At 44.1% G+C, this 20,026-nt stretch overlaps 1 protein-coding gene across 1 annotated transcript in view; it reads left to right on the top strand.

Moving 5' to 3' along the window:
* The window catches only part of LOC138473648 (claudin-16-like), a 231,249-nt gene that overhangs the window by 43,460 nt on the left and 167,763 nt on the right, over nucleotides 1–20,026 (top strand). The window contains exon 2 of the mRNA XM_069612174.1: nucleotides 9,181–9,316. Within this exon, the coding sequence (XP_069468275.1) occupies nucleotides 9,181–9,316 (136 nt within the window). The remainder of the gene's footprint in view (nucleotides 1–9,180; nucleotides 9,317–20,026) is intronic.

Consider the following 20,026-nt stretch of genomic DNA (forward strand, 5'->3'; position numbering starts at 1 on the left):
GTGTGCATGGATTCCTTGTCCTTTCCTCTACCCTACTCCATTCCGGGCTTAGTGCCAAGTGTTGTTTGGCAGAGGCTGGTGGGGTTGTGCTTATGCCTGGTGGGGGCTTCTCATGCCCCTTTGGTTGCACTATTATGCTTGCTCCTCCTCCCTCCCCAGGCTTGGGCCTCTTCTCACTGCTGCCTCTCCGGTTTGCCTACGGGGCCTCTAGTTGCACTTACTGTGCGCTCTATTGTTTGCTGAGCCTGTGTGTCTGGAGTGGAGTACCGGCTGTTGATCTGATAGCTCAGACTCAATCCTCCGATGCAGATCGCTGTCACTGCCTTTCAGTTTTATGGCAGACATTGTCTCTTATATGCGGCGCCTTTGCACTCAATGTTATGTTGTGGGGAGGAGAGAGTGAGGATCATCCTTCACCTGCATGCGCTCCACTGCCTCTGCGATGTATGCTGCTCCACACTGGGGATGCCTGGGCACCGTTCCCCACCTCTTTCCGGGCCGAAACGTGTCAATGGGTCTCTAGGTTGCGGAATCCAGTCCTGCCATGCTGCTTCGTGTTAACTCCCAATACCAGCAATGCCGCCTTCTGGGCGGATGGGTACCTATCGTTAGCGAAGCTTACGATGTGGATGATGTCTTGTCTTCTCCGTCGCCCGACGATTCAGGCTCCAGCTTCCACCGTTCACACTTTCAACAGGTGGCAGCCAACTTGGCGGCCCTGTCCACGTTGTCTTTTTGGAGTGCTTCAGCCGAGAAGCGGGTTTGGGAGAAATCTGTCTCGCTTAAAACCTCTGCCGATGACTCTCCCAGTATTCCGCTAACCGGGAGTTTGCCGGGCCGGTCTCTGAGCTCTACTACAGGATATATTTGCAGGATTAGTACCGGTGGCTGCAGGAGCTCCGGAGGGTCACATCTTCATCCCTCGCCTGCTGCCCCCTTCCTGGAGGCGCCCCACTCCTGCACCTCTCCCTCTTCCCCCTCATGCCCTGCATTTACAACCTTCTGACACACTTGCACAGTAGGATTGTCACAATGCCAAAATAACTGTCTTTTGTTTTTATTCCCTTGTCCCCCTACCCCATATGGTCTTGTGGCACCTGGAAACAATTGTGTATAGGCACCATACAAATGTCCAATAAATAAATAAAAATAAATACAAATGTTAAATTAACAAAAATAAAAGAAATCTAATCAGAGGAGGATACTAAATAACCTATCAAATGCCTTTATTTTGATAGGAAAAGTTTATTATGAAAGGAGGAAGAGAAAAATAAAACCTCTGTAAAAGTGTACCTCCCCCAGGCACCATTGGTAGCGCCCCCTGAACACCTAGTCATACTAATGAAGACTTTCCACAAGGCTCTTTTTGTGAGATTTAGATTAGATTTATTACTCATGAATCCACAGCAGGGACATTGAGTTGAAGGCAAAACTATGGGCAGCTTTGCAATTCTATGTCAAGACAGTAGGCGAGCATTATGCTGATCTTTCTTTATCACTGCTCTCACAGCATTTCACATTTTTTAAACATTTTTAAACTTCCTAAACTTCCCACAGAAGGTCTTCTGGAGATCTAACACAAAAAGGGGTTCCCAAAGTTTCAAAAATTGTTCAATAAACTACAAATCCCAATAATCCTTGAGTTTCTGGTAGTCCTGTGCTGCTCCTCCTAGCCGTTGGGTGCAGAATATGGTAGCAGAATGGAATTCTCGGTATCTAGTAGATTCCAGCGACTGGAAGCTACATCCAGGGGTCTTCGCGCAGATTCAGGAGTTCTGGGGTCCCCTCGACATCGACCTATTTGCATCCAAATGGAAGGCATATTTGGAAGAGGGTTCTGGCTCTTCCAAAGGGAGTCCTGATCCAGGACATCAGATACGAGGTGGGTCTGTATTGTTATATACAATGGTATGTTGCAAGATCTTAACAGTTTTTTGTAAATGTTTAAAGGAATGTGAAACGCCGATATTCCACATTTTTAAAATTGCACTGGAGAACGGTAGGGAAAAGATACTTGCCCAATGGAAGGCTGCTTGTAGTGGCATCCTAGATAAACTAGAGACGACAGAGGATGCCTTGGAAGCTAATCCCAAGGCAGCAAGTGAGCATTTAGAGGCGGCTGGATGTTGGAGCTAAAGCAGAGAGCAAGAGGATGGAGGAAAGAGTTGGAGGGGAGAGAGGAAGGGGGGACATCGAAAGGAGGTTGGCGGAAGAGACAGAAGGGGAGAGGATGCAATTAGGAGGTTGGAGGAACATATCAGGAAGGGTGAAAGAGGTCCTGGAAGAAGGATGGTGACCACAGCATCCAGGTGGAAAGGTGTGGATTTTGCAAAGGAATGAGGAAAGATCAGACAAGGTAACAAGAGTTCACATTAAGATGTGCCGTGTGATAAGTGAAAAAGACTTCCACGAGAGATAGGCAGATGCTGGTTTATGGGTTGGGGTGCTGACTCAGAGGTGGCGTCTTTCTGATACAGTTCCTGGAGAGACTGGAGGTGCGGCTTGAGTCGGAGTTCTCAGTGGTCCTTTACTCTAGCTCGTGCTAGATTGACTCGGCGTGCTGCTTGTGGCTGTGCGACCGGTGGGCACGTTGGAGTACCTTGGAGAGCACAGTAAGCCAGGCTGCAAGTAATCCCTCCTCCCCTCCGGAGCCCCACTTCTACCCACGGTGGCCTTCGGCTCCTTTGTGGCGGCACGACCTACGAGCCTTTTACAAGCTGAGGGCGGTTTGGAGAGCCCTGTAATTGACGGGCTCACGGTGCGGAAGTAATCCATCTGAACTGTTTCTCCAACACGCGGGGGCCCCAGTTCCTTGGTGGCCGTAAAATCTGTGAGGGCCCCCCCCTAGCCTGTTAAATCTGTGGAGGAGCACAGAGGAACATAGAGGCACAGCCATACTGAGCGAGCAGCTGGGGAGGAGCAGTTGGAGGCGGGGGAGTTGCCGAGGCTAAGCAAGCTGAGCTGTTCATCACTTGTGCCTTGAGGAGTAGCGTGACGATCGAGCCAGGTAAGGGCTTGTAGGTGGTGACCTACACCTACCCACTACCCCTTTGCTGATCGGGCTTGCACCGCTCCCTCAATCTCCCTTCCTCCCCTCCTCCCTCTATCTCCCCCATCCCCCTCCCTACTGCCCTCTGGTCCCACTACAGGGGCTTGTGGAACGCCCTGCTAGCCGAATAAGGCTCAAACATATAGACTGATAATTTTCACGTGGAGACGTGGGGTGATTCGGGCTGTCTGTGGGCAATTAAGTGTGTCTTGGTCCACAGCCCTTAATTGGGTCCCAGCCAGTGAATTTTCGTTAAAATGAATACCCGAGGAAAAAGGAGGAGAAGCCCAACTGTAACCAAAGTGGGACCAGCGGAAACCCTGAAGGGGAAAAAATGGGTGTGCCCCATAACCTTGTCCCTCCCAACTGTGCAAAAAGACATAAAATCCTTTTTTGGCCCTAAAGAAGAGCAGTCAAAATTACAGGAGCTGGCTCTGCCCAGCACTGGAGAGAACGACCAAGACTCTTTGATCTCCATTGATAATAATGGCTCTTTGCAAAAATTATGCAAAGAAGCAAGAAGAAATTCTTTAATGCCAGGAGATCAAGTATCCAAGAATTTATTGTCATCAAACTTATCAGCCACCCCAGACCTGGAACAATTTATGACGTCCGCAGAAACAGTCACCGAAGAGTCAGATGATGAAGAAGCCAGAATGGCATGTGAAGAAAAATCTGATGGGGGAAATGACCACACAAGAGAAGTGCCCCCTCAGACTGGTCTAGGGGTATTGAGGGACTGGAGTCTAGGCTAGAAGCTCTGTTCCAGCTATGTGCACAAATGGCAATGGAGCAGAAAACAGCGAAGGAGGATATGGCAGAAATTCTCCTCCTATTAAAAAGCTGGAAGGTACCGATACGGGTAGGTGGGACCAAGCAGTTGACCGCCCCCCCCGAAATATCCACTTTCATCACCTAGACATTTAGATGCCCCTATAGACCAGGTCTTTGTAGTGGCAGAGTCGGATAGCGGGATGCTAGAAGCTCTATGTGCTGAAATATCTATTATGAATGCACCTGATTCCCCGCCAAGAAAATTCAACGGATTATCCCAGCAGCTGGACTGGGTAAACAGCTGGCAAAAAACTAGAAAAAGACCCAAGGGACTGGAGGTCAAGACCTCCAGCCAAAGAGCCCAATAAAGTTAAAAACCAACAAAAAGGCGACGAATAAGCTCCAAGGCAAAGTGCAACGAGCGACTGAAACCACCGGTCCTTTGGACAGTTGGATCCACCATTCGCAAACCTTTGCCCCGGAGAAACCATCGCATATGGCGAATAGTGGTGATGCAGGTCTCATACAGCTGGTGGGGTCGCTCGTACAGGGGACCCAAAAGGTTGACACTTGCTGTGAATGTAAAAAAAAGCTAAGCTCAACACCACAAATAGAGGGCACAGGGAAGACGATGGAACAGAACCACTCCCTGGCCGGCGGTGTACACTCATTAGAACCGGACCCCCCTGAATCAAGCTCCACTTGTGAAGGGAGAGTAAATCAACTCAAAGCAAGAATTCCACTGAAAGACAATAAAACAATATTTCCTCTGTGGTGTAAGGACTTATTACATCTGAAGCTAGTGGAAAGAAATCCTATGGCAAATAGTCCTTTCTTGAATCGGAAATGGTTGCTGGAACTCTTCCATATGGTCCCCGATTTGGCAATGATATTCATCAAAGACATTGCAGAAATTGAGCTCCCATAGATAGACAGCTATGATAACTGGGTGATAATGTCATGTACTTCATCGATAGTGGTGTATAGAATATGGAAAAATCAAGAGGCATTAACCCAACTGGGATTTGAAATTCTGGTCTTCTTTCCGGCTGAGTACCAATCAAATCTAAAAGTACAAAACAAGAAGCTTGTAACTAAAGGGGCATCAGCCACCAAGGTGAGAAGACAGGAGGGCCAATGGGAAGAGATCCAGCCCACTGCAGAGTGACAAAAGAAACCATAGGGTCTCAAACAAGGAATGACCCTGGCGTCATGGAACTCGAGGTCACGGTTCCTTCCTAAGGAATTATGAGAACTTGGCGCTATTGAATAAAATGTCCTGCTTCTGCCTGCAAGAAACATGGCTCTGTGAGCCCTGGGTAATGGATGGTTACACGATAATTCATAGTCTGGCGGGCCACCTGACTACAGGAAGACCAAAGGGGGGCCTGTGCATTGGAGCCAAAAACTGGCTCAATTTAGTGGAATATCTGGAAGGCCCCCTGAAATATGAACAACTTAGCAGCCACCATAACCAACCCTAACGAGTGCTCCTCACCTATTTTGATCGCCACTCTATACGACCCCCTTGGAGTGGCTAAGACCTCAGAGATAAAAGCCTTGCTGGTTACTACTTTGAGAGCTTAGTTAACCTCTAATAAGGATGGCCGAGTGATAATCGCCGGGGACTTCAATGTTGACTGTGGTCGCACAGAAAAAGGAACCCCCAGGGGAAAGCAGGAGGGCTTTTCAAGTTATAGATTGAAGGGCTCCCAGAGAGAAGAGCTTGACTCTGAACAATGGCCGAATTCGGTATATCACCCATTCGCACAGAGAACAGCGCAAAAGAAGCTACATGGACAAATGGAATAATTTCGACCGGAATTTATTTTATGTTTATAAATAAACAAGAGAGTTCGAACTTGGTGAAATTGACATTGACAGATAACAAGGCCAGTGACCATGTAATTTTAAGCTGTAAACTTTACGATTACATCTGTAGACCCAAAACACAAATGAGGGCGAGTGTGACGGTCAACATTGGGGAAAACCGTGTATGTTGGTCTCGAAAAACCACACTAAGATACAATACACTACTAAGAAACGATCTGAAGAACAGAGAAGGAGGGAGAGTACAAGACATCATTATCAAAACTTACGCCCGGGTGGAAGCAGAGGCTGCGACATCTAAGAAAGGGGCACATAAGAAAATATGGAGACCTGGTCCATACTTTGATCCTGCTATATCCAATAAAAAGAAAGAGAAGAATTTTGCTATCAGAAAGTTGGAGAAAAAATTCAGAGCCAGCACTTTGGTTTTCAAAAAGCAGATAAAAAAATATAAGGAATAACTATAACTCATGGCTCCGAAATCATAGAGAATCCATTGAGGATGTTGGGTGGAAGCATCTGAATAAATTAATAAGAACAAATGACTAAGAAATTTTGGTACTGGATAGGCAAAGCACAGCAAACTACAGGGGGACAAAAAGAAATTGCTACTGTAACCGAGGCAAGCTGGATAGAGTTTATTAAAGGCTCATTTGATGGCCCAGATGGACCTGGTTTGATACCCGTGCAGCAACAAAACTCCAAAGTATGCAAACAGATGGAAACTCTAGACCTAGTGGCAAGAATTAAGAAATTTAAATCTTCAAGTGCCACGGTCCCCGATGGGCTAAATAATATGATCCTGAAAAGTGACCCGGAGTTATGGGCCAGTGCCCTGAGACAACTGTTCATACAGATCTGCCAATCAGGGGTGATCCCGGACCCATGGAAAGAGGCCATCCCGATTCCAGTTTTTAAAAAAGGCAATCGGGAAAAGCCCGAAAACTACCGCCTTTTAGCCATGCTAGATTGTAGTAGCAAGGTTTTTGCTAACATTCTGCTAGAACTACTCACGGCATGGACAATAGAAAAGGGCATCTTAATGTACCATCAAACGGGGTTCAGAAAGGGGTGTTCAACAACTCACCCCATCTGGGCCCTGCTAACCCTGATATCCGATCTGGACGCAAAACCTGGGATGGCATTGTACGCATGTTTTGTGGATTACACGGCTGCGTTCAACAGTGTAGACAGGGCCAAATTAGGGTCCATGCTCGAAGAGTGGGAGATAGATCATTCCCTGCTTTACTTCATAAAAGCCCCTTACAGGGACACAAGAGTGAGAATTAGGTTGTCTCAGGAAGGGGCCCTTTCGGAAAGCATTCCTACCCGGAGGGGGCTGAAGCAGGGTTGTGCATTAGCCCCTTTGTTCTTCAACCTATATCTCTCCATGTTGGCAAGAAGACTGGGGGCAGCTCACAATACCCCCACCCCCCAATATGGTAATAAAGGCCTGACATGCATCGCATATGCGGACGATGTGGTGATTCTCGATAGAACTAAAGTTGGGCTACAAAATTCTTTGACACCATTAAACTCGTTCTCACAAGAATTGTCCCTCAAGCCCAATATCAGCAAAACCAAAATCATGATATTTGGGAACTCTAGCACTGCCAGGAAGAACAAACATTGGTGGCTGGGAGGAGAAAGAATCGACACCACCAACAGCTATCGCTATTTGGGAATCAACATCACAACAAAATCCATGACAACCTCTATTTTAGAGGAAGTGACAAAAAAGCATGGGGGAAATGGCTAGGCCTAAAGAAAACCATTGACGGCCAAGGTGGCAGGAATATAGAAGCTAAACTCCTAGCCTATAAAATCTCAATAGTGCCAACAATCATATATGCCTTAGAAACTCTACCTTGGAAATGGGTCGCGCCTATTGAGAAGCTGGAAGGGAAGAACTTGCGCTCAATGCTGAACCTTCCTCCTGGCAAACCTGTGCAGGCCATTAGACTCGAACTGGGCCTTGCTTCCCTAGCCATGCGCTGGTCACTGGCCTCATGTAATCTATGGGCCAAGATAAAGTTTGATTTAGCAGGTCCAGATAGCCTACTGGCGCTTACTACCCTACATGCTAGGAGATCCGAATCCAGTAAATGGTTCAGTGAGCTCGAGACTAGAAGTATAAATTATATGCACAAAATCGGCCTTACACAAACCTCAAAGACCTGGCTGGAATATAACCTGGCAAAAATCCCTGAAAAGGCTAGGACTAATGACATAGACTCTGCATTGACTCACCTTGCCACCCTGATTAAATACAGAGAATATGCCAAACAGGCATTCAATAGAAATAGCCTCTGCCTTTACCTAACTTGGAAACAATATCCTAAAATGACCAGGTTTATTCTTTCACTCAGACTCCAAACCATCAAGGTGTTGGAAAATACGGGCACATGAAAGGCCATCACTCGAGAACACAGGAGATGCAGACTATGCGGGAGACACCTTGAGACTGCTAGACATCTCCTAACTCAATGTGAAGAACTGCAGGTAGAATATAAACTAGCATGTGAAAATCACTGCAACCCTAATTTGGATGTGTTTTGGAGTGAGTTGTTTGCTGCTAGGTCGTCGGTCCTAAATCATGCAGCAATTTATGTGTGGGAGTTAAAAAGGAAGAAAACTTACAGTGATTTTAAGAATGCTGCACTTTGGAAATTTATGTACGTAACTGGTTTTTATTAATCATGATGAAATGTAAAATGAGATAACAAAATTGCTACTTCATTTTATGTAAGTATCTCAATATGATTGAAATGTAAAATGTTAACATAAAACTGTAAACTGATTTTATATTTAAGTGTGAAAAAGATGCAAGTCATCTAATAACACACTATAAATGGAATAAAAAAAAAATAGGCAAACCCCAAGCCTACCAAAGGTACCCTGGGCACAGTGGAGGAACAAGCACCTGTTGGTCTATTGAGGTTGTGTAGGAAAAACACAAGGAAGCAAAGAGAGGCAGTAAGGTTTTCCTAACTACAAGCCTGTGGGGAAGCATCGAGGAAGAAAGTAGCACTGGTTTAGTGGGCAGTAGTGCCAAGACCAAAGGCCGGGAGGTGGCATTAGTCCTTCAGGGAGTAAAGTACAAATCATAGGAAGGCCTTCTGCTTGCTCGTAACCCTGGCCCTTTGCGAACATTTGGACACATTCAAAGCTATTGCACTCCTTGTACGGATGACCCAGTAAGTAAGAGCAGAAGCAGTGTCAATTTGTCTCACCCATTATACCCTCGCCACCTCAAGATGCTGACAAGAGAGTCAGAAAAGAAGGGAAGGAGAGGGGGAACACACCTCTTGTAGAAGCCGTTCGGGCATATTGTTATCTTTCTTTTGTACCAGGACCGTTTATCTCTTTCCCACTACCGTGTTTAAGCCTTTAATAAAGTATACTAATAGAAGTATATACTGTTATGGTCTTGATTGATCCATTTCCGCTTTGCTACAGTATTCATACCATATAACATAACTGCCTTTTTTTAATCCCTCTTACATTTGATTTTGGCTTTATTCCAGCAAGATGCAAAGGATCCTCACTCGTCAGTAGGGCTGAGTTCTCGGTGTCGTGGCCTGTGGAGCGAATGCGTATATGATAATATGGCCGATCTCTGGACCTGTGATATTCCAGTGTCCTATCTCAATGAGCACCCTGGTGAGTGTACACACTTTGGATTTAAATAGATAATATATCTGAAATGGGCTCACAAATGTGCCTCATGTTAAAATGTTTTTAATTGAAGAAAAGCATCTGATCTTGCACTTAGTAGTTGTCATCGCCATGTAGAATCTCAGCCGATAATCGATAGGTGCTTTCCAATACCTATCGCTCCACCAGCATCTCTCATTTTCCTTTTGCAGTCTACCAAAATCAAGGTAATTACTTGGCTTTGTAAATTAAACTGACATTTTTAGTTTTGGCCATTAGGTGGGACAAGCACCACTTAAACGGTAAAACAATTGTTTTGGCGTACAGCTAGGTGGGAGAATACATGTGAGGAGGAGAACACAGCTTGTGGGTGTTTGGTTATTTACCAACCCATTGACTACCCATCGCAATGCCTATGACCATTCCCACCCACAGCCTGCACCCGCCCCTACCAGCCCCCCCCAACATATCCCCCTGTGGTCTCTTTGAGCTATGCTATCAAGAATTAACACCAAACTTTGTCCTGCCAGTGTTATTTCTTAGTATTCTGCAAAGAGGCAATGGCTTAACTGCAGCTTTAAATACACTACAGGTATAATAAAAATGTTTAGATGAAGGGCGCCTTCAGTCACTTGATTTAAATATGTTCTTTTCACTGAAGTCCTGTGATAACACAGGTATTGGCAATCAAACAGTTTTGGTTTATGTATACTTATTAAACATTGGTCGAAGTGACTGGGAACGGTCGGGAGCGGAAATCCGCAACTTTTATTTTTACTGTTAACAGTTCCATTACTTTTTGTAACAATTTTCACTATCCCCGGACTGATCTTTGTGAAATTGAAGCACCATCTCCACTTTACCACCCAATAGCAGTAACAGCTTAACTGAAATCTGTTTCAATTCAATTGGCTGACAGATATCATGGCTGCAACCCTTGGAAAATGTGTTACACGTTGCTCCCCTCCTGTCTATCCTGTCCCCCACCAGGGTCAAAGTTCCACTACTTATTTTGGCACACGAATAACGGACTGTCGTTCCATAAACATGCGCTGTTACAAAGCATTACTAGAGATCGAATCAAAAATTGTAATCCTCATTAGTGTTTTATTCAGTTTAGATGTTTGCATCTGCAATTAGTACAACATTTGCCGACATGTGTTTCGACCATTTTTGGTCTTCTTCAAGGCAAAAATATTCCAGCACTGTGTTATACAATATTGAAACAAATGGATATAGACATTCATTCATTTCACAAAATCATAGGGCTACCCAACAGAAATAAGGAAACTAAAAAGCGTTTTTTTGTCAATGTAATAGTATTACAATTCCTGACATGATTCTTATACAAATAAGGAAATATCGTTATCCACAAATTATTGTGCAGTATTGCATGCATCATTGTGTTCCAAACCATGCTTATCATTGATAAGTGAGATCTGATATCAATAAAGAACTATGTTTACATTGCACCCATTATCCATAAATTCACCTTGTCGTTCATTCTCAGTTAAGTCCACTGAAAAGTATTTGAACCTTACAATAATTGTGAATTGCAACTAAGTGTTTAGCAAACACCTTGATAACACTTATTATTCAAAAGGGGGTAGGATGGTAATTGACCAATGTAAAGGATGTCCATCACACAAATCCTCACAATTTGCTGTGTGGACATTGTTATCAGACCTCACTAGTTGTTATGTCTAACCCTTTAATAGACAAGCGAAGTGCAGTCCCCTGCGATACCCATGCAATTTGCACTATCAATAATATTCATACCACCAGTGTGAATGTTTAAACTTCATGTTCTAAAATACATGTATCCTGTGATACATATTAAATCCATACTATATGTCAAATGTATATTTACAATTGACCCCGTTCTGTACACTGTGTATAATTACCTTGCTGAATTAAAGTTTCACTTAGTTGTCATGCGAAAAATGAATTCAACCTTTAATTGGGTCTACTTCTACGAGAAATGACAATGAGAAATAAGGCTTGGGTTAGTCTATAATGAAACCTATCATACTTTAGTGAAGCTAAACAAGGGTTGTTAAATTATTGAGCATGCCTCCATTGAAATACCTCAAAAGCCATGGCAGCAGTTGCATGTGTGGCCCAGCCATTCGTAGGGCTCCTGTTAGATATATTTTCAAATTTGAAATAATGCACATGCATTAGATTTAGAAATAATACTTGTTGAAGTTCTCTTAAAAAAAGAATGCGCTGATTTGAAATGAATCTTGCTAGTTTACCTTTTATATATCTTAAGGGACCTCAGGGGTTCAAGTACATGATATAACGGGGCCTAGAACATATCTGCCCCTCACAGAAAAACATTAAGCTCATGTTCTCTATTCAAACCAAGAGTTCTACATCTTAATTTAAAAATCATATGAGCCTCAAGTTGACGTAGGTGCAGTTGACGGTCTCCTCCTCCGCAGATGTGGGAACGCACTTGTTGCAAACCCACAAAGCGAATATCCTTCTTGTTTGCCAGTTGATGCTGAGTTTGCCAATGCACTGAAAAGGGTAACTTGGGATCTTGACTATTCAAATTTGACAAATGCTCACGTATCCTGATATGTAATTCACGTATTGTACTACCAACATAGACCCTTTTACATACGCACACTATGGCATGTACAATGTATTTGGATTTGCAATTGATAAAGTCACGGATGTGAATTTCCAAACCATCATGACAGGTAAAGTGCGTCGTTGGTGTAAGGGCAAATTGACAAAAAATACATGTCCTGCACTTGTGAAAACCAGAAAGTGTATTTTTCAGCCAACTGGTGTTCATTGCATTATCGGGCTTTGGTTCAAGGAACGAGGGACTTAATTTGTCTTTCAAAATCATGTTTCTTGTGAAAATAAGTTTTGGATGATTAGTAATAAGGTGTTAGGTCTGGATCTAATTTCAACAGATGCCACTGCTTATTTAGGAGCCTATATAGGCAATCACTGTCCTGGACATATTTTGTGATAAAACTCACCTCTTTTAGGGAGTGTGTTTCTTGAGAAATGTCTTTGTTCAAAATAGAATCTCTCTTAAGAAGATACATTTTCTGAAAAGCTTTCTTAATGCACGGTGACGTGTATCCTCGTTGTTTGAACCTCTGCTCAATAAATTCACATTCCTGCTCATACACTGTCTGTGAAGCACAATTTCTCTTTGCTCGATGAAATTCCCCAACTAGGATATTATTCATAACTGATTTTTGATGACAGCTGCTAGCATGAAAAGTTGAGTTAACTGCTGCTGTTTTTCTGAACATTCTTGTGTGCAAGGTATTTGTATTTGTATTTTATTTATTTGTAATGCGCACCTAACCCGAGGGTAGCCAGGCGCAGAGGTAGCAAGAGGGTTGCAAAGCTTCGTTACATACGGTGTGGTGAGGTCCAGCTAGGGTTACATTGCCGGACATATCACGCCAAATAGGAGGGTAGAACATGTACATTAAAGGCAGTACTATAAACATATTTACATTCAATGAGTAGGGGTAGAACATGTACATTAGGGCAATACTATAAACAAATTTACATTCAATGAGGCGCCACATGGTCGTGGCGAATCTGGGTCTCTAAGAGTCGTTATGAGTCGAGAGATTTGAGCCAGTGGACGGTCGTAGCTCTGAACTGGTGGTAGGGTAGGTCCTCCCTGCACGACAGAGGGAGGGAGTTCCAGAATTGTGCTGCTTTTACTGGAAAGCTGTTTCCTCCAGATGTAGTACGTTTAAACCTGGGCACCAGAAGAAGGTTGGAGTTGGCCGTTCTCGCAGGGCGGGAGAGGGTAGGTCTAGTAAATCTGGCGGTGAGGTATTGGGGGGCTGCTTGGTGGAGGCATTTATGAATCAGAGACACTGATTTAAGGAATATCTTGTCCTTGGTGGATAGCCAATTAACAGATCTTCTGGAATCTGAAATATGGGCTTTCTTCGGGATACTAAGGGCCGCTCTGAGGGCATTGTTTTGGAGGATTTGGATTTTGTTAGAGATATATTTGTTGCAGCCTACATATAAGGCATTGCAATAGTCCAACTTGGACAGGATCAGCGCCCTGGCCAAGGTGGTGCAGTTGGTGGGGGAGAGAAAGGGTTTGGCTGCCCTGATGAGTTTGCAAGTGTAAGAAGTGGCAGAGGCCATTGCGTTCACTTGTTTGTTGAAGGTAAGGGTGGAATCTAGATAGAATCCGAGGGTTTTAACCTCCTTAGCTACCATGATTTTGTTGTCGTCAATTATGAATGAGGAGTATTTGTGGCCCAGTTTGTTGAGGTAGTGTGTGGAGCCTAGAATGAGAAGTTCCGTCTTGTCATCATTCAGGCATAGTCCGTGTGAGGCCATCCATTCCTGGATGATGAGGTACACTTTATTAACGAAGGCCAAATCCTTGTCATAATCCCATAACAACGGGATGAGGATCTGGGTATCATCGGCGTAATTAGTGTAGGTGATACCCAGATCGTCTAGATCATCAAAAAGGGGCTTCGTGAAAATGTTATAAAGTGTAGGGGAGACGCACGATCCTTGCGGTACGCCGCACGTGATCGGGATAGGGTCGGCTGCTGCTGTTAATGAGAAGACTCTCATCGTACGGTTATTAAGGAAGGATTGGATCCAGTTAGTTGCATCTTGAGAGAAGTGGGCAGCTATTTGTAGGTGGTTGCACAAGATCTCATGGTCGACCAGATCGAAGGCCGCAGAGAGATCAAGGAGAAGCAATAGTGCTGTCTTCCCCTGGTCTCTCAACTCATCTATCTGTGCCTTGAGATCTATGAGTGCGGTTTCTGTTCCGTGTTGTGGCCTGAAGCCTGATTGACGGATGCCTAGGAGCTGGAAGTGCTCAAGGTAGTGTTGGATCTGTTGGTATGCTATTTTATCGATGATTTTAAGGAGGAAAGGTACTTTGGTAATAGGGCGGTAGTTAGTTGGGGTGGATGGGTCCAGATTCGTTTTTTTAAGCAGAGGGAGGACCCAGGACTGTTTTAAATTATTAGGTACGCTGCCTGATGTGAAAGACGCATTTATTAGTTTGGTAATGAATGGTGCGAGATCACGGGCAGCATCCTTAATCAGTTGAGCGGGGCATAAGTCTCCGTGGCAGTTTGAGGGTTTGAGGGTGAGAATAGTATTCTCTACCTCTTTGGTGTATACTTTGTGGAAGTTAAAGGAGGGGTTAAGCGCTGGGGGGGAGGATTGAGTCGGGTGAACCTTTTTGTGGGAGACGGTACTCTGCTTGGTGGAGGAGAGTAGAGATTCTTTTTTAGTGCTTATCTTAGTCTTAAGGGATGAGATTTTGTTCGCTAGGGCATTTTGAATGTCCGTGCACCAATTTTTATCTTTGATACACGAATCAGGTACTTGAATCGGGGATTCAATCTTTTTAAGTATTGTGAAAAGCTCTCTAGTGTTGGATTTGGCTTGTACAATTCGCCTGCTGAATGACGATTGTTTAGCCAGTATAATTTCTTTTTTATATTGGGAGGCTAGACTACTCAAGTTTTTTTTGTTTTTTTCTGAGGGGAAAGCTCGCCAGATTTTTTTCACAGCGTCGCTTTTCCTGTCTGAGGGCTTTGAGATGAGGCGAGAAACAGGAGTTTATGTGTTTCCGGGGCTTACTCTTTTTTAGCTTCAAAGGGGCTATAGCGTTGAGGGATGAGAGCATGATTTTATTGTAGATATCCACCATCGTGAGTGGATCAGTGTGATCCGGGATGGCATTCAAGGTTGGTGTGATAAGCGGGATCAGGTTTTCCAGGGTGATGTTTTTTTTATTTCGGGATTGGACAGCTGGAGCTATGCTGTTAGCTTGTACTGGGGTTGCCTTTAGGGTAAACGAGATCAAATAGTGGTCTGTCCAGGGCTGCGGGAGTATGGCAGAGACCAGGACTGGGCAGTTGTGCACAGCTAGCCAGTCCAGAGTTCTCCCTTTGATATGGGTAGGTTCGGTAATCTTATGGGTGAAGCCCAGTTCCTCTAGGGTATTGTTGATTGTACTAGCATTGGCGTCTGCAGGGTCGCTAAAACCAAGGTTAAAGTCTCCTAGTAGGATGCGTTGTGAGGAGTTTTTGAGATTGTTTGATAAGATGTCTGTGAGGTCTTCTTCGAATGATCCTAAGGGGCCCGGTGGTCGGTAGATAAGGTGAATGGAGATGGATTGAGTACTAGAGAGTGTTAACTTGGCTGTTAGAGATTCACAGGAGCTAACATTGATAGGAGATTCAATTGTGATAGTAAATTTAGTTTTGGCTATGATGGCAAGACCTCCACCTCTAGAAGTGGTGCGATCAAGTCTTAATAGCGTGTAGTCATCTGGAACTGCTAGCATAATTGCAGGGCCTGCCATGGGGTGAAGCCAGGATTCGGTAACTGCTAAGAAGTCCAGGTCTTCATTATATAGCAAGTCAGCAATGTCTGATACATGGGCTACCATGGAACGTGCATTTATTAGTGCGCCCTTAGTCCCTAGATCTGCTGGGTTTAGGGGTGGTGGCATAGATTTGTGCGTGCTTTTCTGGTCACGGATGGGCTCACGGTGGAGTCTACTATTCTGTTGAAGAGGGTGCAGGGATGGATTCCTGGTCACCTTGTTGTGGGCTAGTTTAGATAAGGGGTCATAGAGTCTTGCGAGCCTGGCACGTAATCTAAGGTTTCTTGTGAGAACAGGGCAAGGTATGGAGTTCATTTCAGTTAATAAGTATGGGTTATGTGCAGGCTCAGGTGCTGATAGGTTGGGTAACATGATTAGGTATTGGCTATTCAAGATGTACAATGTTAATCTCAGTAACACTGTATAAAGCGTATGGAGATACATTGTAATGTTGGGCAGGGTAGACTGGTGCGGTGTATTAATGTCTGGTAGCGTGGGTCTAGTCTAGTGAGGCACCTAAAGTCGATTCGCGCAATCCAGGCACGAACGCAAGGTCACTAACATAGTGCAAGGGCAATGGGTCACTTAGGTTCAATTTTTAACAATCAAGGCACAAATGCATCGGTCACTTAGTGCAGTGCGAAGGCAAAGGGTCATCTAGATTCGTTTTTAACAATCGGGTATGGAGCTCAAGGAATTCTAGAGTTTCACTGCTGATGCTACCAGTAAATTCAATGCCAAACGTATTATAGTTAAGATATTGTATGAAACTGTTGAAACGCTCCGATGAACCATTCCAGACCAACAAAGCATCATCTATGTAACGTTTCCACAACAGAATTTCTGTGTTGAATTCATGTACATTGTAAATATAATTTTGTTCAAAGAAACCCATTAAGAGGTTGGCCAGGGATGGGGAATACTTAGCACCCATGGCCACACCCTTTGTTTGAAGGAAATACTGTTTGTTAAACAGAAATTGGTTGTGGTTTAAAGTAAAACTGAGAAATGATTTGATCATGTCTATATGTTTAGTGTGTGATGCAGAATGATCACAAAATACAAAGTCGATGGTGTTCAAAGCTAAATTGTTTTGAATAGATGTGTACAATGCCTTGACATCTAAAGTTCCCAATTGGTACTGAGGTTGCCACGTGATTGAATTAAGAATGGTTAATGTTTGTGTGGAATCTTTAAGGTGGAATCTTTAAGGTACATGGGCAACAATGGAACCAGATCCTTGATTGATGTATCAATGTATTGTGAAAGGCCTTCCGTTGCCCAGCCAAGTCCACTCATTATTGGTCGAACATCAGGGAGATGGTGATAACTCTTGTGTATCTTAGGCAAGAAACATATTGTTGGGATCACCTGCTGAGATCTAATCAAAAATGCACTTTCATCATCTGTGAGCATGCCTTGTGAGTGCCAGTCATGAATGTTGGATTACCATTGAGTTTCATGTAACACCCAGGTGTGTTTAAGTGGTCATTGGCCATTTTCAAATGGTCTGATGTATTCAAAAGCACAATATTCCCACCTTTGTCGGCCTCCTTGATCACAATGTTTGGATCATTGGCTGGATCAATTAATGCGGACTGCTCCGCTCGAGTGAGATTAGATTTGTGACTGGTAAAGCCTTGCTTGGCATGATCAATGTATTTAAGTATCTCCTTAGTCATCGCTTGGTAAAATGTGTCAATCACGTTCTCGCCCATTGTTGGTACACTCCTATCATCGGTATTAAACATGCAGTTTCCAGGCACTGCTATCAGATTCCCACGTAATCGCAGCATTTTCCAGCTCTTGCTATCTTAAGTCTAGGAAGTACCATTATGGAAATGCCTGTCAAATCCATATCCGATGCCTACACAAACACCAAAACTGTTGGTTGCAGTTGCAAATGCCCATTAGCTATTTCCTTCGCTTGCTATTGTGTTAAAGCGCTGACTAAGTATATGTGGCTCACGGTCATGCGCTGCTGTATTTATCTTGCACTCCCTAACTTTAGACATACTTGTTGATAAATCTTTTAAATCTTCCAGTTCAGGGCCCTTTACAGTAACCTTGAAACATGTCCAAAATATGCTAGCGTGAGGTGAAGCCACTACCCGATAATCCCCCATGGGTTTGTACTCAGCGGGAGGATCTCATGGGGAGAGACTCCCCCTCTGGGGACAGGGAAAAATATTGTGGTACACAAACCCTCCACCCACCTCCTATACATCCTCCAACCTTATGAACCACACTTCCATACCACACCTCTATGTATGTCCGTGAGACTGAAATCCCAGCATTTACTGAGACGAGGAAGAGCAGGGATGACCTAACAGAGAATTCCTTGAAATGTACTGCAACTAAGAGGAGGTGCGGCGCAAATAAGAGCACGTGGAAGAATGTGAATGAACATTCTAGTTGTCAGTGGCCCTTCTGAATAAATGCAAAGGAAGGACTTTCCCAATTGTCAGACCCTCCCAGTAGGAATGACGAGCGAGAGGATTCTCCAGCATGAGGAGAGAATGCTGCTAACCAGGACTCGGCTCAGGCGTCTCCATCTGTTTCAACGTGGGTGGAGTGGGGGAGAAGCTGGTGAAACAGAGGTCCGTGCGAGTGCAGGAGCCAGACTGTATGGTAGAAGGGAGATGCTAAGCCTGCAGAAGACCAACGACTGCTGAGACACCGCAGTTTGCCAGCAGACCGCCAAAGCCGCATATGACCTAAATGAAGAAAATAAGAAACCTGAGATCAACCGGAAGATGCCGGCTTCAACCCTAAAGGTACAATGGTTCTTGGGATGAGTGATGGGACCATGAAAGGGTAGCGGATGCGGAGTGAGGGGAACCATATGAAATTCCATCTACATAGGGGCAAGTGGAAAGACCCCTTTTTGATACCAGAAGACATTGATAATTATCCATTAAGAAAAAGAATAATTCAGGTCGGGGACCCGCACCCAAAAGGGAAGATCAGTATAAGTCATCTTCTTCGGGGCAGTACCTCACAGGATAGTGTACCAGGTCTGCTACACCACACCAGTAGAAGGTTACATTTTGATAAAGGCCAGGGGAAGGGAGACATTCCCCCAGGTGTTGTGAACTGTGAGAACAAAACAAAGGAAGGCCAGGAGAAGGGAATAATTCCCCTGGCATTGTGGAATTGTGAAATCAAGTGACAAGAAAGTCCAGGGGAAGGGAGTATTCCCCCTAACTTTGTGTGTTGAAAACCAGTGCAAGCCGAACATCAGGAGAAGGGTGTCATTGTGTTAATTGAGTCAATTGAGCTTGCAAGGAGGATCAAACCAGTGTTCCAGGGAAGAGAGCCATTCCCCCTGCAGTGACAAAATAGTGAACATTTTGATGCAGACTGCAAAAGAATCGGTTTCAAGTCATTTTACCAACAGTAATTACTTAAAAGTAGTTTACCTCGAAGTAATTACTTTGAAAAATCACTTTGAATTGTATTTTTATATTTTTGGGGGGCAAGCCTCCCCTACCCCTACACTAGTACTCCTACCCTAGCCCCTGCCTACCTCATTTAACCCCTTAACCCAAAAACCCCTATATATTTCCTAGTGTTTTCGATGTAATCACTTTGAAATAAATCAGTAAACTTCAAAGTAATTACTGTTGGAAAAACCATGGGATACCAAAGGATCAGCAGTCTTTTGTTTGTGAAGTATTAAAACCAGGAGAAGGGAGTCATTCCTCTGGACCAAGAACATTGTGCAACCATTAGTTTTGTTAAAAGTGTAAGGGACAGAGATGGAGACGTTATGACACAGGACGGTGGATTCTTGTTGCAAGGACATTCTGACAAACGCAGTAGTACTTTAGTTGGGGCAAGGAAACCCCTCATAGATATAGGGATATATATGTTTTCTCTTTATTTTTACATTGAACAAAAGTCTATAGCAGCCACTATGCCACCTGTGTGTCAGGGTCCTCCTTCTGCACCCTTAAAATTATCATTGAATTTTTAAATACAGAATCTTTATTGTGCATACCGAATCATCCCATTTGCCTGCCGTAAACCCTACAGTGGTGACAATTTTGGCAATGTTAGAAGAAAAGTAACAAAGCCACAGCAAAAAGAGCCCAGAACACCCTAATCATGAAAGTGGGAACTTTGCCACCACCATTGTTCATGCTAATTTCAGGTCAACCAACGGGGGAGCTGGAAGAAAAAAACATCAGTTTGTGTATGGACGCACTCGGGGCTGACCAAGTGTCAAATGGAAACAATTCAGAGCTCTTAATCAATGATCTAAAAAGGGACTATATGTTGAACTAGAGGTGGGGGAGTGAAAGAATTCCTGTGTAGAGCCGAGCCGGAGCCGAGCC

Source organism: Ambystoma mexicanum, chromosome 8 (assembly GCF_040938575.1).
Source record: "Ambystoma mexicanum isolate Mex_15411 chromosome 8, UKY_AmexF1_1, whole genome shotgun sequence".
Lineage (NCBI taxonomy): Eukaryota > Metazoa > Chordata > Amphibia > Caudata > Ambystomatidae > Ambystoma > Ambystoma mexicanum.